This window comes from Pipistrellus kuhlii, unplaced genomic scaffold (assembly GCF_014108245.1).
Source record: "Pipistrellus kuhlii isolate mPipKuh1 unplaced genomic scaffold, mPipKuh1.p scaffold_m20_p_17, whole genome shotgun sequence".
Taxonomy (NCBI): Eukaryota; Metazoa; Chordata; class Mammalia; order Chiroptera; family Vespertilionidae; genus Pipistrellus; species Pipistrellus kuhlii.
In genome coordinates, this window is record NW_023425482.1 from 2,931,502 (window position 1) to 2,950,806 (window position 19,305).

General features: G+C 59.6%; 1 protein-coding gene across 5 annotated transcripts; it reads right to left on the reverse strand.

Moving 5' to 3' along the window:
* Positions 1-4,395: 4,395 nt before the first annotated feature.
* KCTD15 (potassium channel tetramerization domain containing 15) lies at positions 4,396-18,415 on the reverse strand. Of its 5 annotated transcripts, none has more exons than XM_036440602.2 (7): positions 18,253-18,415; positions 16,645-16,743; positions 15,166-15,258; positions 14,365-14,477; positions 9,379-9,523; positions 6,902-7,207; positions 4,396-5,828 (listed from the first exon to the last, which is right to left on the reverse strand). In XM_036440602.2, the coding sequence occupies exons 3-7, from the start codon at positions 15,229-15,231 to the stop codon at positions 5,670-5,672; spliced, it is 789 nt and encodes a 262-aa protein (XP_036296495.1). In that variant the 5' UTR covers positions 15,232-15,258; positions 16,645-16,743; positions 18,253-18,415; the 3' UTR covers positions 4,396-5,669. The 5 variants fall into 5 exon arrangements, with proteins under 5 accessions (XP_036296495.1, XP_036296494.1, XP_036296493.1 ...); XM_036440601.2 differs by having other exon boundaries at positions 14,365-14,540; positions 16,645-16,740; positions 18,253-18,414; XM_036440600.2 differs by having other exon boundaries at positions 14,365-14,540; positions 18,253-18,414.
* Between the last annotated feature and the right edge of the window lie 890 nt (positions 18,416-19,305).

A 19,305-nucleotide genomic window follows, 5' to 3' on the forward strand; every position in this document is an offset into this window, starting at 1 on the left:
GGTGGGGAAGGGGCTGTGAGCTTCTTGTCTCCGTTGAGTGGGGCTTCTTCTAGCGCAGTCCCCTGTGTGCATACCTAAGGAGCCTGTGTGCGCCTAGCCTAGGGGCCTTGGGTGGCCTTGGGCTCACAGGGCACTGCCAGGTGGGGCTGTAGCTGTAGGGGGGGTCCTCTCCGCCTCACACTCAACGCCCATCGGCCCCACAGGACCCTGGGCTCTCAGCGCTCCGCAGAGCCACACTGCCCGCCGCCACTGGGCTGAGGCCATCACTGCCGCCCAAAGGTGGCCACGCTGGCGTCTGGCTCTGTCCCAAGGCTCCCCGGGCGCCTGTGCCGAGAGCCCCCGCAGAGCCCAGCTTCTCGGCAGGGCAGTTGCACAACCTCCCCCAATTATGCTCCGAACACTGTGTGGCAACCGGGCGAGAATTCCAGGGCCTTGTACGTACTCGCACCAATCTGCCTTCCCGCTGTTTGGCTGCAGGGCCGGGCGTGTCTCTCTGGGCCCCGGGAAATGGGGGTGTGTTAGCGTCCAAGAGGGCGTGGCCGCGTCCAGAGTGGGAGCTGCCGCCCCACCCCGCTGGTACAGACTGTGCGCCCCAAACCGCAGCTCCCTCGGGAGGCCTGGACTGGGGCCGGGACACAGAGGAGGAAGCTCTGGTGACATGCTAGACACGGGCTTGGAGGAGCAGGCGTGGCTGGGAACAGCTCGAGCCGGTGGCAGGTGGCACCTCCCGCTCGTCCAGCCTGGGATGTGGGGGTCTGTGCGCTCCTGAGGGCATCCTCAAGGGGCCCCTCGGCTTGCCCTGCCCTCGAACACTCTGTCCTGGTTTGCGATGTCTGAATGGGGTAGTCCGCCTGCCACCACCCCGGAGCCATGCTCCTGGGTCCAGCATGGCGGCAGGCTGAGAGGGCTGGCAGGACCGGCTGCTCTGTGCAATGGAAATAAAGGCAAGAATCCAGGGCAGCTGACCTGCACCCCTCACACTGTTTCCCCGGCTTGTGCCTGCCTGCTCCTTGGGTGTCTCATTGGGTTTTCAGGGAGCCTGGTTTACCGTGGAGATGTCTGACGGGTTGATAGCCCCATGTTCAAGCCAAGGAACTTGGGGGCAATCCATGTTGGATGTTATATGGAAATTTCTCTTCCAGGTCACTTTATAGAGCCTCAAGTAAACAATTCTTGCAGAGAAACAAGTGTCTTCTCTCAGTCTCACGGGCGGTCTTGTCACCCACAAGCCTGCAGAGGTTGGCACGTGCTGCCATCAATCCATGCCCTCACTGGGTGGTTGGGAGGACAAGGACCTTGCAGTAAGCAGGGACCCTTTTGATAATGGACGTCCACAGCCTCCATAGCCACATCAGGTCAAAGTCACATGACCCTAACATCACACACATTCCGTACAAGACAGCCTTCCACTGAGAGGAGGGTGGGTTAGAGACAAGCACCAGCCGGCGGGCAGGGCAGCAGTGCTTGGATACACATCAGCAGGAGGCCCTGCCCCGAGGGCCCCGCGCTGCCTGTGGCCCTAAGGTTGGAGAGCGTATCCAGGGTCAGGCAGGCGCCTTGATTGTCCAGCTGTGGGGCTGGGGGAAGAAAGCTGCCTTCTAGTGTCCCACACAAGATCACCTGGGAGCGAGGGTTGGGGCTGTCCAGAGGCTGGGCTCTCCTTTCCAGAGAGATGCCCTGGACTTACTGGGATGTGAGGGCAGGGGCTGAAGCAGGAGCTGGGAGTCCAGGGAAAGCTGCTGGTCAGCCTCCCTTCTGACTGTCACCCCTCACCGGGGCTGCGTTCCATTTAGGTCCCTTCACAAAACTCTGCTTCTAAGAGAACATCACTATTAGTCTTGCCCCTGACAGGAAGCTGCCCTTAGCTGCCACCGATACCTTTTTCTTTTCTCTTGCTCCCCAAAGGGCTACTGTAGAGGCCCCTGTCTCCATCACTGTGACATCACAGCACCGCAAATCAGCCTAGTGTCGGGCTCAAGGCCCGCAGCTGCCCGCTCTGGACAACTCTTGTCCCTCCGGCTCTGTCTAGAGGTCCCCATTGGATTGAACCAAGCACCCCGCCTAGAACTAAAAATCCTCTGGCAGCCCCCACTTTTGTCTGTTTCATCCTATCATCTACTTCAGAGCAACTCCCACCTTGTACATCCTAGAGTGTCCTCCAGCTGCTCTCGTCTCCGGAGGATCAGAACAGGCCCGATGGGATGGGGCCATCGTTGGCTCTGCCGGGCTTGGCCATGTGAGTCTTCCCTTGGTCAGGGGCTCTGTGGAAACCACATCCCCGTTTTCTTACATCCATCCTTCTGTGCTCCTTTTTCAAATGTACTAGTGGTTCATACACACACACACGCACACACACACACAATCCATAGTGCAAAAGGCCCAACCCACCCTGAACACAGGAATCCAGGTTGTTCAGGAGAGGAAGGTAGTCAGGAAGTCTGTGCCTGCATGGCCTCCACTCCCGGCAGGGTGCATGCTAGGACCCTGGGACCAGGCAGCTGCTCAGGGTCCAGCCCTTCACAGCGGCTCCTCAGATCAGGGAGGTTCAGTGTTGGGATCCTGAGCTACTCAAGGTCCTATTCAGTGGCCAAGCCACATGGGAGGACTGGTGGCTCCAGGCCAGAGTATCTTCTTGTGGCTGCCTCAGAAACAAGTGCTAGATCTGCACGTGTAACTTATAAAATATCCTTTATTTATTCAAAGAAACACCTTTTTAAAAATATTACTGATGCTGTGACCTGGCTTCAAGCCCCGTGTGAGCTGGGCAGCAGCAGAAGCACCTGCTGCAAAGGCCTCTGCACACCGCTGGGGTTCCGCACGGCTGGGGTTCCGCGGGAACGGGAGGCGTCGGGACAGCTCTGCCCAGCTGCTTATAATAAAAAATAATTACTTTAGCCAGGACCAGTTTGGCTCAATGGATAGAGCGTCGGCTTGGGGACTGAAGGGTCCCGGGTTCGATTCCGGTCAAGGGCATGTACCTTGGTTGCGGGCATATCCCTAGTAGGGGGTGTGCAAGAGGCAGCTGATTGATGACTCTCTCTCATCGATGTTTCTATTGTAACTCTATCTCTCTCCCTTTCTCTCTGTATAAAAATCAATAAAATATATTTTTTTTTAAAAAGAAAAAGAAAAAAAAGAAATCAAGCATTGGCTTCCCTGCTTAAAAAAAAACAAAAAATAATTACTTTAGAGGCTTACAAAGAGTAGAAGTTAACATTTGTACTGCTGGTACTTGATCAAAAGACTACAATATATTCATTCTAGGAAGTAAATAAGTGTTTTAAAGGAACTGAAAACTGGTACTTGTTGTTTAGGGGACTATGTATATTAGAATTTTAAGCTTTACTATGGGAGCATAGTGTTTCTCTACAAATTCAGAAATTCCCCAGTTTATGTAAAATCGTACTTCCTGATTTTACTTGGTAAAAAATAAATAAGGGCAACTTCAGTAAGGTACTTTTTTTTTTTTTTTTTTTTTTAAGCACTATGGTTTACTCAAAAGTCTAGTTTTCTTAGAAATGTTAGGGCATCTCCACCCATCAGTAACGGTGCCGACTCTCACACCAGGAAAACCCAGGAACGTAAGTCGCAATGAGCTGTTTTCACAAGACTTCCTCTCTAATAAACAGCACTTTCTCCTCCTCTCAGATGCGAGCCCCAGATGCCAAAGTGCAGATGCGCCAACTGGAGGCGTGCTGCTGAGCAAAGGAGAAGGCCAGCGAGTCTGTCCAGCAAATTAGATCGCACAGTGGGATGGCGTCTGCTTCGCACCCCAGACAGGAAGCGGCTGTGCTCTCCTCCTCCAGGGGGCCGAGGCTGGTGGCCTGTACCTGGCGTGTAAAAGGGTCCTCATGGTTAGAAATGAGGGCTTTGAGGGAAAACACAAAAAGGCTCCTTTAAATGGGCGGCCTTCACACGCCTCCCCTGGGTAACGGATGCACCGTCTTGTGCTGCTCGGGGCCATGGACCCTCCGCAGCCAGGGCTGCACCTCCCCCGCTGGCCTGAGCTGCGGGCGGTCACCTTCTCCTACCACACTCTGTGGGGCTCTAAAGAGGATGTCAACCTACACCCAACGCCAGAGAGAATGAAGATCTCAAGCATGCGACTGGATTCAAAAGCCCCGGACACCTTCCATCGGCCTCCCCATTGCACCTGGCTAGGAGCTGTGAGTGAGAACACCCTGTGCTGCCCACAGGGGACGGGCCCAGCGAGGAAATTCCCACACGCAATCGTAACTACCGGCCGGCGTGGGGCCCTGCCCCTCCCCCGAGGGCGCTGGCAGTTCTTCCTCGATCTGAACTGAAGGAAGAGGGAGGACCCCCACCCTGACCCCCCTGTACAACACCCAACACGGGAATGCACTGATGCTTCTCACAGGATGGAGCCTCAGCCTCTTGCTTTACGGCATCGTTTATGGCATGAACTAGGAACAGCATGTGTCCACACAAACACGACAATTGTACATCATCATCTTTACAATATTAAAGGAGTCATATACAAGTCTACAGGCATTGTGAGCAGGAGGGCCGGGCGCCCCGTCCACTGGGCAGCCGTTCGTGGTTTTCCCGCGCGGGAGGAGCCCGCTCGGCCACGTGTGACCGAGGCCTGGGTGTCCATCGCCGGGCCTGTCGTCTAAGAGGCAGCAGGTCAGTGAGGCGCCCTCGGGGCAAGAGTCCCAAGTATGCCCATGTCCAGGTCTTACTGGCAAGCTAATGTAACAAATTTCATTAGAACTCAGTGTGCATATTAGTGTGGGCAATCAGAGCTGGGGGCGGCTTCCTGAGGTGGGGACCCAGAGGAGCTGCTGACAGGAGGGCCCTGCACCGAGGGGCCGGTTCCTGAGGTAAGGATGCCGTGTGGTCCTGTGGCTGGTCTGGACGGGAAGAGTCGCCTCCAACACCCCACGGTGAAGAACACAACCGACTGGAAGCCTCTGTGAGGTGATCTACCAAGTGTGGCCCAGGTCACAGGCAAGGTGAGGGTCTCAGGTGGTTCCACAGCCAGCCATGCCCCGCACCCAAACCACCCTCCTCCCAGCAGCCCTGCTCCTGGGGGCCCCGCTTCAGCTCCCACAGCCCTGCCCTCCCTGCACGCCCTAGAGCAGGGACCGGCACTGTCCACGCCCGCTCCGGGCACTGGGCCGGAGCGCCAGGCCCTCTCCCACCGTGCGGTGGGCATGCACCTATCTGGCAGAGAATGAAGCACCAGGTAAAGAAGTGTTGGTCCTTGTCGGCCACTCTGGCTTGTGCAGTTAGTTGCTCCTGTTTTAAATACTGTAGAAAAATAAGCCATCTCTGATGCAGAGACCCACTGGAGTCTGCCACATGTGGAGAAGGACGAACAGCTCCCCTGCGGTGGGCGGCAGGCCAGTGCCCACTCCGCCAGGGCAGCCCAGGGCCCGGGAGGACGCTGCGCCAGGCGGGGAGCCCAGGGCACCGGGAACTGCCTCAGCCGTGGGCCACACCAATCCTCCGGAAAGCATGCCTCCAGCGCTCCATTCTGCTGCAAGACACCTGGGCCGCAGGGCTCCCTGGGCTGGCCTCAGACCTCCAGCCCCATCTCAGTCTCACGAAGATCGAGAAGCAGGCGTAGGCGGCGCTCCCCAGCACTGTCCGCGGGTCCCTGGCCGTCCGCGGGGCCGGGGCCTCAGTGGGCACGGAGGCAGGGCCTAGTCCAGCGGCTCCTGCTTTATCCGGACAGCGGTGGGGGTGGGCTGCGGCCGCCGCTCCTCCCGGCAAAGCACGTACTCGCTGAACTGGGAGGAGTCCACGCCTCCCCCGCAGGACGCAGCCACGCTGAAACCCCGCTGGAACAGCCTCTCCAGGACCTGCCGGGAACAAACAGGGTCAGCAATGCCCTCGCCCGGCAGCTACCTTCTCCTGCTAACACCTCACGGCTCACAAGAGGTCCAGAACCACCAATGGGTCAAACAGGCAGGACAGAGGCGGCCAGGCCCTGGGACCCTCAGTGAGCAGTCTGAGTGCGCTACAGCCTGCAGGCTCCCCAGGCAGGATCAGGGCGGGAGAAAGAGCCTCAGGGGCCACTGCCTCTTCTCGGGTTCGACCTGTTCGTCTCTCCGGACACGTGGTCCAGGGCCCCTCCTCACTGAGACCCGCCGCACTTATAGAGAGAGAAACCCTGCCCCTGGCCTCTGGGCAGCCACCTGCTTCCCGGAGCTTCAGCCCCAGATGGTGTGAGGCCTGGGGGCTCGTCAGCTCCCGGGAGCTGGGGTGGAGAGGAGGCGGCGTCCTCTCTGCGTCTGTGTCTCTGCAGGCCTCCGAGTCCGCATGGGCTTGTGCCCCTGTGCGGGGTGGGCCAGTCCCTGTCTGACGCCTGTCCTGAAACCAGCAGGTTCGGAGAGGCGGCCTGTGGAATGTGTGCATGGCGGGGGCACTTCCCTAAAAGTCATCGGCCCCACGCCTGAAACGGTGTGCGCCTGGGCCTGGAAGGGCTGGGGGAAGTGGTCCCACTCCGTCTTGGGCTCTCAGACCCCTCTGGGGAAAGCCAGCCCGGAATCGCTCTGGGCAGCCAACTGGCAACTGGGACCTGCCGCGCCTGCGGTCTGGGTTTAATTTGAATCCAAACTCAGACTCTGGGTGTCAAATGAAGCACTCTTTGTTGAAAGTACTTTGGACATTTTTTATGGAACACCCTTTTGGAATAAAAAAAAAAAAAAAAGAGAGAACAGATCAATTTTTTTAAGTCCATCCCCCAGGCGCCATCATTTAATTATGAGCAGGGCATAAATTATGCATCCATACATTGTTGCCTTTTCTGTGAGAGGGCAGGGAGGGAGGGATTCGCCATCTCAGGGGCCGCGCCTCCCTCCCTCCCTCCCTCTCTGTGCCGCCGGAGGGTTTGGGGGAGACGGGGCGAGGCCAGGGGCGGCGCAGCCCTCACCTGCACCGAGTTGAGCCGGCAGTAGCCGTTGAGCGGGAAGCGGATGACGTGCGTGGGGTCCTGGTTCCAGCCGGCGTTGACGGAGTTGCACATGACGTCCCCGGTCTCCGGGAAGACCTCCTCGATGAGGGCCTTCTCGCCGCTGAGGGCGATGCGCTCGCCCAGGTCGGGCGTGACCCGCACCACCAGGCAGTCACAGGCCCGGCTGCGGCGCCGCTGCTCCTGCTCCTGCTGCCAGCGCTCCAGCTCGCGCACCATGGGCTGCAGCTGGTAGTAGCGGGCCTCCTCGTACAGCAGGCTGAAGTCCTGGGGACAGGGAGAGGGAGGTGGGCGCCGGGGCCTCCTCTCGCCAGGCCGCGGGACTGTGGCCCCCTCCCCCAGGGCACAGTGTGAACTGGGATGACTGTGCCCATTGTCCAGGTGGAGGAAATGAGAAAATGAGGCTCAACTGAACGTGTGCAAGGAGCCCAGCCTTGTCCCAAGGGCGGCGGCTGGTGTCCACCTGCGCTAGGCCCCCCGAGCCCTTCCCTCCGGCCCAAGCGCTCAGGGAGACTTCACTCCTCCCTCACCCCGAGAAGTAGAAAGAGGCCTCTGGAAAGACCAGGAGGCTAGACGAGGGGAGCCTGAGGCTGTCCGGGCCGGGGGCCTGCTACCTTCTCAGAATCCCAGCGGGGAGGAGCTCACTTGCCCAGAAAGAGCACGCAGCTCAGCAGGGAGGCAGCACAGGTCTGCCACGGCTGGGTTTCCGGCAGCCTCGTCTGCTCCCCGAAGCCCCATCGCCTGTCACTGAGCTCCTCGGGGCCTGTTCTCTTCTATGAAATGCATGCGGACACCCAGTTCAGGAGGGGTGAGCATTTTAAAGGACCAGGGCTGCCAAGGACCTGCGGCCCCTGAACTAGCCGCTGTGTGAGGAGGGCTGGGGAGGGGCGCCCATCTCTCACCCGGCAGGCAGCCCCCTCCCAGGACGGACGGGCTCACACAAACTCTCCCTCAAACACCTGTGTCACCCACACCTGCCCCAGCCCGGGGTAGCCGGGAGTACCCATGACTCATGCCACTCAATGGGGCTCAGACCAAGGTCAACCGGTGAACCTGAGGCCCCCTGGGGAGAGGCAAGGAAGCCGGACACAAAGCAGGGCCTACTGGCATCTGCTGGCCCAGCCTTCGGAGCCACCTCAGGGTCCCTCAGCCCCACCCTGGGCTTCCACTCGCAGCTGCTCCTTAAGTGAAATCTGCACAGCACACAACTCCCACCTTCCCCCAGCCCAGAACGCCTTCACCCAACGTCCCACCGGCATTCCATGCAGGAGCTGGGTGCCACGCTCCCCCCAGCCCCTCCCCCTGCTGGGCCTCCACAGTCCACTCAGTCAGAAGCTGCAGGCCGAGGGGCACCCTCAGGAGCCCCTGGCCTCCACCCCCCACCCCCAACCCCTGGTCTTTCTTAAATACGTCTAACCTGCCACCTGGCTCCCTCTTCCCTGCCTCCACCCTGGTCCAAAGCCTTCAAATAACCCCTCTTGGCCTCTTGCTCCCACCCGCCCTCCTTACATCCTCCTCCCCACAACAGCCAGGGCGATCCGTTGGCAAACCTGATGGTCGCCCCCCCCAGCCACCCCTCCTCAGGACCCTTCCACTGCATTCAGGGTGAAACGCCAAATGCTGAACCAGCCACCCAGGTCCCGGCACCACCCAGCAGCCTCCCCTCCTGCCCTCCCCGCTCACACAGCCCCAGGCTCACACCTTCCCTCCGGTCAGGCGGTCCTGCTCCCCGCCACCATGCCTCCTACCAAGGCCCTCACACCTGTGTGTGCCCGTCCTCCTCCACCTCCCAGAGAAACATCCTCCCCGACTCCTTCTCTGCGCTGGAATTCTGTGGAATTCTAGTGTTTTTTGTCCAACATCTATCTTCTCACCACATCGTAAGTGCTATGGGGGCAGGGCCTACGTCCGCCTTGTTTCACTGTATTTCCAGCCTAAGTTTGGTTGTTGGGACCCAGGAACTAAGTTGGATGGAGGACAAAGCAGTCCCAGGGCCACTGGGAAGAAAGGCCACGGGCTGCCGAGTGGGGTAGCCCAGGCCACGAAGGGGGCCAGCGCCGAGGCGGGATTCTTGAGACCTGGACGGGCCACCTTTCGTTTGAAGGGTGTTTGCTTTGGATCTGGGTTTCCTCCCTGCAAACGGCCACCAAGAAACAGACCTAGGAGCCGCTGACTCCTGTAACTCCCACACACAAGTCTTCAACACGACAAATGTGAAACCAGGGTAAGTGCCACTGCTTAACTGTTGTCACACCCTGATAAATAAGCTAAAAATGTGAGAAAACAAAATTAGTTTAGAAAAACTGATTTAGCCCTTGGCTTCATCGCTTAACTTTTTATGGTTGCTATGACGACCGTGGGTCCACTTATTAAGTCACAGCATCCCCTGTGTAATGCCACCGCGCAGGCATCGGGGTTGCCACCGGCTACAGACTTACCTTGAAGTCATCTGGCAGCAGCAGCTTTGACGTCCGCAGGAAGCTCAGGACGTAGCGGAAAATCTCCCCATCCCGGTCAATGAAGTAGTGCTGCTTCAAACTGTCCAGGACGATGGGCTCAGTGCCATTGAAGAGGCGGCTTATTCTGGGAGAGATTACAGAAGGGCGAGATGTCTAATGGAAGGGCCAGTCCACCTGCCCCAGCCCTACCCCTCAGGGCCTGCCCTGCCAGAGGAATGAGGGGCCTCACAGGGGCGACTGACACTGGACCACGCCTGACGATGTCTGTATGCACAGGAGGCAGCCAGGCCACCATCAGACAGGACTCCAGCACAGCAAGCATCACCAGCCTCAGGCAGGGAGACACACCCAGCTACATCCACCCGCCTACTAGCACGTGTTACAGGCCTGGAAAACTACAGCAAGACACGGACACAGCCTCCTTGCCCCTACACACCAACCCTAGCCAGACAGACCCACCCAAAAGCTCCCACCAACCATCAGACACCCTAGCCCACAGCCACACACGCAGTGAACACATGTAAAGCAGCCCAGACAGTCTTGGGTCCCACACATCCATGTCATCTAACCCACAGGAACGAGCATCAGATGTGACATATCTGGGGAACAAGCACAGGGTCACATGGTCCTTCCCTCACAACACACAAATCACAGGTGGACCTAGACACACCTGGGCAAAGGCCACACCAGCCAGCACGAGCCAAGCTATGCACATGCGCAAACTCACAGATAAACCAACAACAGCCACGCATCCAGGGAGCCCTGGGGGAGATCCCAGGGAGGCAGGAGTTCTGCACACATGCTTGCGTGCTACAGGACACACACGTACATACACAGCACTACGTATGCACAAGGGTGTGCACACCTGGGAGGGGAGGCAGGACCCAGCCCCCTGTCCTCTGAAGGGCAGTGGTTCTGACAGAAACTCGGGTCTCGAGGACCCCTTGAGGCTGGTCTGCATCCACTCCAGGAGGAGGGAGCCTAAGAGCCAAGGCTTTGGCCTCCCGAATGCCCAGGGCAGCAGGCTTTGGCTTGGCTGACTTCCCCTGCAGACCCAGGCCCAGCAATGGACAATGAGGAGCCACAAAGAGGGGTGCTAACAGCCAAGAGCTTGACTCAGAAATAGGAGGAAGGTTGGCAGGGTCTTCCCGGCGACAGCACCTCCAGACACCCTTCAGCAGGCAGGGCGCACACCTGCCCACTAGACCCTCCCACGGCTGCAGCTGCTCTGCACAGCCTGGGAGAAGGTGGTTCCAGCCCATACAAGCTGATCCCTAAGCCCCTCCCTCTCTGCCTGGCATGGACCTTCCAGGACATGCCTCTCTCCCCTCTGTCCACTCAGGTCATTATGCCTGAGGCCCTGCCATGCCCCTGCCATTGTGCACCAGGGCACACGAGCTGGGCAGAAGCTGAGAGGTTAGGGCCCGAAAGCCTCTTCCAGGGCCTCCCGTCTGCACCGTCCTCCACTCTGGTGGCCTGGCATATTCAGGCATCAGCTGTGAGGAGTCTGCCCCAGTGTGGAATAGCCTAGCCCCTGACCAAGTGGGACTGTATAAAAGGACAAGGCTGCCCAGCTGGTGTGGCTCAGTAGGTGAGTGTTGACCTATGAACTTGGGAGCAGGAGGTCACGGTTAGATTCCCAGTCAGGACACATGCCTTGGTTGTGGGCTCAACGCCCAGTAGGGGGCGTGCAGGAGGCAGCCAATCAATGGTTTGCACTCATCATTGATGTTTCTTTCTCTCTCTCCCTCTACCTTCCACTCTGAAATCAATAAAAATATATCTTAAGGAAAGAGCAAGGCTGCCTCACGGGTGGGCACCAGCAGGTTAGAGCCTGCGGAACCAGATCTCAGGGCTCCACAGGCCATCGAGCCCTACCAACCCCCCTAGGCCTGGTGACGACGGTCCTGGGGGGCACAGCCCCCTGGAAAGCCTTGTGGGCTCCATGGCCTGTCCCAGCTGTCAAAGCCCCTAAGACCTGGCCTCCTCAGAGCTTGGGTGTTCAAATGTCAGACGGAGGGCCCCCCAGCATCCCTGGAGGCAGGTGGGACAGCCCAGGGCCTCCACATGGCACCAGCAGGCAGGAGAGCTACCGCTCCTAAGCCCAGTGGAACGTGCTCCACCCTTCCCGGCTGAGCCCAAACCCTCTGTGCAGCCAGCAACGCTCTCGGGTTGGCTGCGTGGCTGGTCCCTCTGGTGTCAGGGCGGCTGGGGCTCCAGCCCGGCCTGAAAGTCCACGGGACTCGGAATCCACCCACATCCTGGGGCTGATTGGGCTCCCGGTTGCTCATTGGCCCAAGACTAGAAGGTGTTCAGTCTGTCTTATTTCAGGACTGGCTGGTTCTCGATCTTTCCATGATTCACTGTATCTTCACAGGACCGAGGCTTTCATGCCCTGGGGGTCTGAGGCGACCAAGAATGTGAGTATGTTGAGGGGAGGTTAGGCCAGTCACCGCAAAGGAGCAGCAGACACTCACAGGGGCTTGAAGTCGGCTCCTGCCCTGGGCCACCCTCCGAGGGAGGGTGCCAACTTCAGAGGCTCTCCGGGGAATGGGCTGGCCATCCCGACCCAGCTGACAGAGATCTTCTCTCTCTTTATTTTTTTAAGCTTTGGCTCCAATTTCCTCAGTGTTTCAGGGGAAGGTTTTATTAGTTCTGAGGCTTCTGGACATCTCAGCTTGTTGCTTCCCACAGCCAGGAGGGAACAATGTCTAGCAGGCAGGCATGAGCGGGGTCAGCCCCAGGGAGTGTCTGTCCCGCTGCCTCTGAGCAGGGACTGACTGACAGCTGTTCTGGGGCCAACCAGCGGTGGCACCTGCTCCTTGTCAGAACCACCCCACCAGCCAAGGCTCAGAAGCCCAGGCGTCCTTCCGTAGGCCCCGGGGCCTGAGGGTGTGGGGCACGGGTCCCTGGTCTCCCGGCAATGCCCAGGATGGGACTCGAGCACGTTTACACGGAAACTCCCAGGGGACCTAACACGTTTACTCCTCCATTTCCAGGTGACTCACAAAGCGATCCTGGGTAAAGAGTCCAGAGCCCTGGTTTGGTTTCCAGAAACTGATGAAAAAGTCGTTTTAATTTTAACGATTCGCCCAAAGAGGGATGAGAGAGATCTGAGGGACCCTTGCCAGCACAGTTGCCTGACCCTCTGGCCCCTGGCTGCCCCACAAGCCCCCCGGCCTCCGTGCCAACGCTGTAGGCGAGGGAAGCAGGCCGCCTGTGCGCCAGAAACCACCAGACAGAACAGCAGAGTCACCTTGAGCCCGGCCTCAGGAAAGAATGCGACTGCCACCTGCTCTGGGTACATCAGCAGCCCCGAGCCTCAGGGACCTCAGCTCCCAGCAGGACCCCAGGGCAAGGACAAGCTGCACTGTGGGGTGTGTGTGTGTGTGTGTGTGTGTGTGTGTGTGTAGGGGGGGAACCCCTGCCCTCACGGCTCCCGGGTAGCAGCCTGGACACCAGAATGAGGAGGCCATTCCCTGAGGGCCTGGGCTGTGATTACTCCAGAAGGGCAAACGTCTGATTTCAGGAAACTCTCTTCAGAGAGGCTGTGGGCAAGGGTTTTATGAATTTCACTCACAAACGTCGTCAACCAATTAAGAGGTGATCTATCTCAAACAACTCAGGAATGCCACAGAGGGAAAAATTGAAATTAAATAAACCGAATCCATCTCCTGTCCTAGACAGGGCTCTGCACGCCAGCACACAGGCCAGCATGGCTGACGAGGCTTCATGGCTGACGCCTGCCCCACCCCCATGGCCAAGTGCACAAGTGCTCCAGGCCTAGCCTCTTTGGGGCAAAGAAAATGAAGCCTCAACCACCATCTGCCCCCAGAACCCCCCGATTCTGAACTAGACCCTGCACCCCCCTCACAGTTCCCGCCTCGCGTGAGCACCCCAGGCCGACGGGGACTCCTCCCTGGCCCCACACCAGCCATCCTGACAGCCGCCTCCACACACGACGAGTCCTCTGTGCTCTGAGCAACCCCACTGACGACAGGCAGCGCGACTAGAAAGCTTCCCAGAGATGATCCCTGGGTGTCTGGGGGATTAATTAACTCCTCTTGCTGTTTTAACTGTATAAAACGGGCGGTGCCCGTGGAGCTGGCCCTCCTGCTGCTCAGCCCTCAGCAGCGACTGCCTCGCTGCGCCAGGAGCAAGCAGTTGGGGGTTCAACAAGCAGGGCCCCACATCATCTCCCGGACAGCCTCAAGGGACCCGCCCCAGCCGGCTCAGCCCTGCTGCCCCTGGGAGGGACATGCCTGAGAGGCAAAAGCAGGAGCGGGCAGTGCGCAGCGCCTCCCGCAGATGGGCCCCCAGGGCGGGAGGACCAGGGAGCTCTGCAGAGAGGGAGGCGGCAGGCTGGAAGGGTCCTTCCTGGTCAGAGAGGGTCCAGGGTCCATTTGTTGATGGAGCACAGGCTTCTGCTTCTCCACAGCAATCACTGCACCACCCCCCGCCTCTGCCACAGGGAGCCTGCTGCCAGCCCTCAGGGTCCAGCAGTCGCCACACCAACAAAGACAGCAAATTGTAGCTTCCTCTCCTCCCCCGCCTGGGCGATTTCTCAAGGGTTAGAATCAGGAGCAGGATAAATGCAGGACCCCAAGAAGGACACAGCATTGCTCACACATGGTCCCCTGCAAGGGCCAGGCCTCAGTCCCACTCAGAAGGAACCTAAAGGCTTCTGGTAGGACTGGCTTCCGCCAGCGGGTCAGAAGCTCCTCCGAGCACTACCAGTGCAGCCAGCTAAGGGTCACAAGTCCCGTGCAAACCAAGCAGACTCGGCCTCCCAAACCCTAGCTCCCTGGGGGAGGTGGGGGTTGGGGGGAGGGGGAAGAGGACTGGAGGGGAGGCTGCGGAGCCCTGTAGGCTGGCTGGCAGAGAAGACAGACATCACTGGTAGCAGGCTGCAGATGCTGCCAGTCGCCACGATACACCTGGTAACACAAGGGGCTCGGCTCTTACCTGGAGTCGGGGTACTTGGTGAGCGTGGCCAGGCTGCTGGTGTACATGTGGCCGCCCACGTCAATGTGCACGGGCGCATTGGACTTGGTGAGCTGGGCTGGCAGAGGGATCCCCTGGGCAGCCAGGGGAGACACGGGTGACCGGGTGAGAGACAACCGGGACATGCTTCCTCCCTCCTGGAGACGGAATCAAGGCAGAAACAAGAGTTTCCTCACCACAAGAGCTGGGCGCTCCCTTTATTACCAATGTGATCACAGATCTAATCAGATCCCTTCGCCTGTGCCTGATCACATATTCAGCTGACAAATTACGGCCACCACTGTAATTAAGTGTATTTGCATCATTCTCTTCAAAGGACCAGAGGGGGAAAGAAAGATGCTTATTAGCAATAAGAAATCAAGAAAAAAAAAATTTCAAGGTGTCAGCCTCCAGGGGCATAAAACAAACTGCAAAATTCTAATTAAAGGTCGTGGGCTTATGTGTTAGATGTGAAATATCCCCTGACAAACGAATCACCAATTTGTGAATTGGGATTCAGGGGTTTTTGCAAGTTTGTCTCAGTAACGAGACACCTCTAAATTAGTGACTTCCTCAGCACCTAAGGCGTTGAGTTCTGTACGTGTAGTAAATTTCACATCAAATTAAGAGCATTTTGTTTCAAAAAAATACATAATCCTATAGTCAGTCAACAGCCATCTCTTGAATGCCGCCGCTACGAGGAAGGGCAGCCAGCGAGCAGGCACTCTGGAAGAGGGCAAAGAGGTGACCACCATGCTGACCAGTCCACCCTCTGGCTCTCACCTCGGTTCCGGCGCTGCCTTGGGCGTGAAGCGAGGACCCGCTCGGGCGCTCCTTGCGGTGAGGCATCTAGGCTTCCATCACGGCCCGGAGTATCTGAGAAGCACCGACAAACCAGACGGTTTACTCCTCAAAGGTCATGGGCACCGAGTCTTCCATGAGTCAAACACACTTCGAGCCGTCCTTTCTCACATGCTCTCCTGGACCCCATGCCTACTACCCAGCGTTCTCCAGATTCCACCCACCGTAACCTATCCCCACACCCTAAAGGATGCATTCGGGCATTAGCAAATCACTTCTCTCTCTCTCACACACACACACACACACACACACACACACACACACTCTCTCTCTCTCTCTCTCTCTCTCACATGTGTTTTCTGAGAGCTCCATGTCTGCTAACTCAGCTAATGACAATACTGAAACATATGCTCACCGTAATTGCTCAAAATGTTTCAGAACAAATCTGATTTTCCCGGTATTTTGGTTTAGAGCCATGTTACCAAGCGTGTCTCCTCTTGTATCACAGAGAACCCTGTGGACCCCTGTGCAGGGAGGGTCCCCCACCCTCTATGAGATGAGAGCTCAGGACCTCTCAGACCCCCAGATGGTCTTGTCTGTGCCTCAGGCCCGCTGGGGGGGGGGGGGGGATGATCCTGCCCCCCAGGCCTCAGAGAGCTGGCTAAAAACCCACAGGGGCTCAGCAAACTGCCGATCTCCTGCTCCTCCCCACGGTCACTTAGCACCTTTCCTCTGCTCCACAGTCACCTGAAAAGAATTTGTTCCTCAGCAGAAGCCACTCCAGGGCTCTGTGCAGAGCCTGTGAGGAGGGTGGAGGAGAGCAGGCTTATGCAGCCCTTTGCAATCTCATGGGGCTGGGAGGAGGGCATCAGTTACTATCGCCCTCTCCACTGGCCCCGATTTGTCTCTTGCTGGTTTAAATGAGGGTGCAATCTCCCCTAAGGGTTGACTTTGTGCCTTGAAATTCAACATCCAATTTTGAAATATGGACCAAGATCCAACGAGCACCAAATCATGCAAATGTTAAGTAAGGTTACTCTGTCCTGGTCCTGGCAAGTTCCTTGACAGGAACCAGGGTGGGGGTGGAGGTGCTATTAGGGGACAGAGACGGTTCATTTATACCCTCCCTGGGGGTGCCGCTGCTTTTGGCATTCCTGAGTTCCAGTTAGCTTTTTAACAGGCAGGTCACTTATCTCAAGGAAGTTCTGAGAAACCAAAACAGATCTCCAGAATGGGCTGTCCTGCCCAGGAGGCTCTGTCTGGTGAGGAGTCAGAAGGAAATCTGATGGATCTTCACTCTATCAAAGCCACTGCACACAGTTTTCCCTACTACCAGGACACTGCTCCAAAGTGACATTTAACACCACGCACCCATCACAAAAGCTGCTCCGTGCCATTCCCACCCGGCCTGCTTTCCCACTGCAAGCACAACCTGCCGTTCACAGCAAACCGGAAACTCACCATTGGAAGCCCCAGGCTTTACGCCTTGACCAGAACCTCCAGTGCCCCCTTTGACCAATGCATCTGTGCTGGACAACGACCCTTCCTCCGAGACCACTGCTGAGGTCAGAAGCACAGAGTGAGTGCAGTGAGACACAAGCTCATTCCGCCAACATCAGCACCAAACCCATGACCCAGCAGCCCCAGCAGCCGGCCCTCCCGAGGCCGCCGAACAGCCTGTTGCAGGGCCCACGGGCTTCCAAACTGAGGAGGCATTGACCTGCTTCTGGGAGCTGCGGCGGGAGCCCCAGACCCGCGCCGCCCACCCCGCCGAGCCCCGCCCGCCTGAGCAGAGGGAAGCGAGCAGAATGCCACGCTCATTTACACACAAAATGATTTTGTGTCCCATTGTGCTCGCAGTTGTTCAGCTCTCTGGGGGTGATTAAACTGGCTGAGCTGCGGCAGCTTGAGACGATTTCACTAAATCGTTTCTTCGAGAAGTCGCTTCTTTGCTAAGCTGTTATTTTAGCCATAAAAGGTAAACAGAAGGCGCCTCCCCAGTTCTCTCCGGCTCCGCACCCTGGGCGCCAGCCCGGGGCGATTGTCCGGGGGGCAGGCCGGGAGGGCCGGCGGGCCGCCCGGTGCGCGCCAGCCCCGCCGCGGAGCCGCCGGCCTGAACTTCGGGAGCCCGGAGCCGGCCGGGCCCGGGCCCGCAGCGCCGCGGGGCGGGCGCGGCCGCGGGGCCCGGGGAGCCGGGCCGGGAGGGGAGGGCTGTGCGGCGGAGGCGGAGGACAAAGTTAAATCAAGGAGCAGGCACTTGGAGACCACAGATGGGAAGCTTGCCTAATTAAGGACGTAAAAGCGCTTTTGTTCTCAAAGTTTATTGTTGGCGGGATTAAAAAAAATTAATTGAAACTAATGCTGTTATTCTATGCAGTTAAATTCCTTCATGCACATTGGAGGGAGAGAAAACTTGAAGCTTATTCTGCAGGCGGGGGGTGCGGGGGGGTGCGCGGGAAGACCTAAAGGCGCTCGGACACGGAAGGAGGGGTGTTGGGGGTGTGTGTCCGGAGCGCGCGTCCCGGAGGGCGGCACAGACCCGGGGGCGGCGACCGCGCAGCCGCCCGGAGCCTCAAACCCTGCGCGCCCGGGACGGCCCGCAGCGCCGACCCCTCCCGCCCCATCTCGCACTCACGGGGTAGGCGTCGGAGGACGCACATCTGTCCCGTTAGAGACTTTTTCTCGCTCTGATTTGAGCGCCAAGCCGAGCCCCGTCTGCCCCAAAGCCTCCGCTGCAGGAGCCCAGTGTTGACCCCGGAAACTCACCGCCCTGCAACTGGGGCTCCAGTGCTGGGGCCTGAACCCGCCTATTTGCCCCCCCCCTCCCCCCCCGCGCTGCAGGAAGCGCCGAGCCCGCCCGCGTGGGGAGGGTCTACCCCGGGCCAGGACCAGCCCACGTGGGCAGCCACCCCTCCCGCGCCAGGCCTTTGTGCTAGGTGCCCCCGCCGCCCGGCCCTGGGACAAAGCAGCCACCCCCGCCCAAGTAGGAGCCCCGACTTTCTCGGCATCGCGGCCACTTTGGGGACAGGGGTGCGTGGCGCGGAGCGGGTCCGCCCTCGCGGGGCTTACCTCGGAGCCGGAGCGGGGATCGGGCTCGGGCACGGCCCCCGCCCCCCGCGGCCGCCGGTCTCCAGCGCCTGGCGCAGCCTCGCCGCCTGTGCTCGCAGCGCGGGTCGCTCCGGTCTCGTCCTGGAGTTACTTTCTCTCTCGCCCCCAACCCTCCCCCCCACCCACCCCTCCCGCCCCGGCCCCCGCTTCGCGCGGCCCCTCGCGGCGCGGCGCGCCGGGGCCTCCCCACCCCGCCCTCCCCGCGCCTCCTCCCCTCCTCGCCGCCGCCGCCTCTTCGCGCCGCGCTCCGGCCGCCCTCCCGCCGCTCCCACCTCCTCTCCGCTCTCCTCTCCGGCGGCCTTCCCTCGGTTGCCGGCGAGAAAAACAGCCCCACGCCCCAAGCCCCGTGGCGGCCGAGCCCGGACGCGGAGGGCAGCGATTCGGGCCCAAATCACCCGCGCGGCGGGCGCGAGCGGGCGCGCGCGGCGGCTCCTGGCTCGGGGCTCGCTGCGCCGCGGGGCAGAGGATTAGAGTCGCAATTAGCTCCGCGCGCCCGCGCCCGCCGCGCCCGGCGACAGAGATGCACTGTTTCCCCTCCTCTCGCCGGGCGATCCCCGCCGCCTCCCGGAGCCCGAGGTCCCGCCGGGGCCGCCGCCAGCACCTCCCGGAGCAGCGCCCAGGCCCGCGCCCCCCGCTGCCCAGGCCCCCGCCCCCCGCCAGCCGGCCACGCGGCGCCCGGGCTCCTCTGGGCTCAGGAGGGGGCGGGGGAGAAGCTGATTTTAATCATTGTCATTTCATCTGATGTAATATTTCCCCGGGCGCTTTCAGCTGGGCATAAATTTTCGGCTCCCAAATAAGTAACACAGGGCACGTTTCTCACATTTCTTGACTCCTCGGTTACAAAGAGGAGCGCTGCCGCCGCCGCGGCGCCCGGGGCCGGGGGCGGGACTTGGGGAAACTGGGCTGCGAGTCGGCCGGGCTGGAGCGGAGCCGGGGGCCAAGTCCACCCCTCCCCCGCCCGGCCCGCCTCCCCGGCCTCAGCCCGGCCCGCCTCTCCCCGCTCCCGTGGGGCCG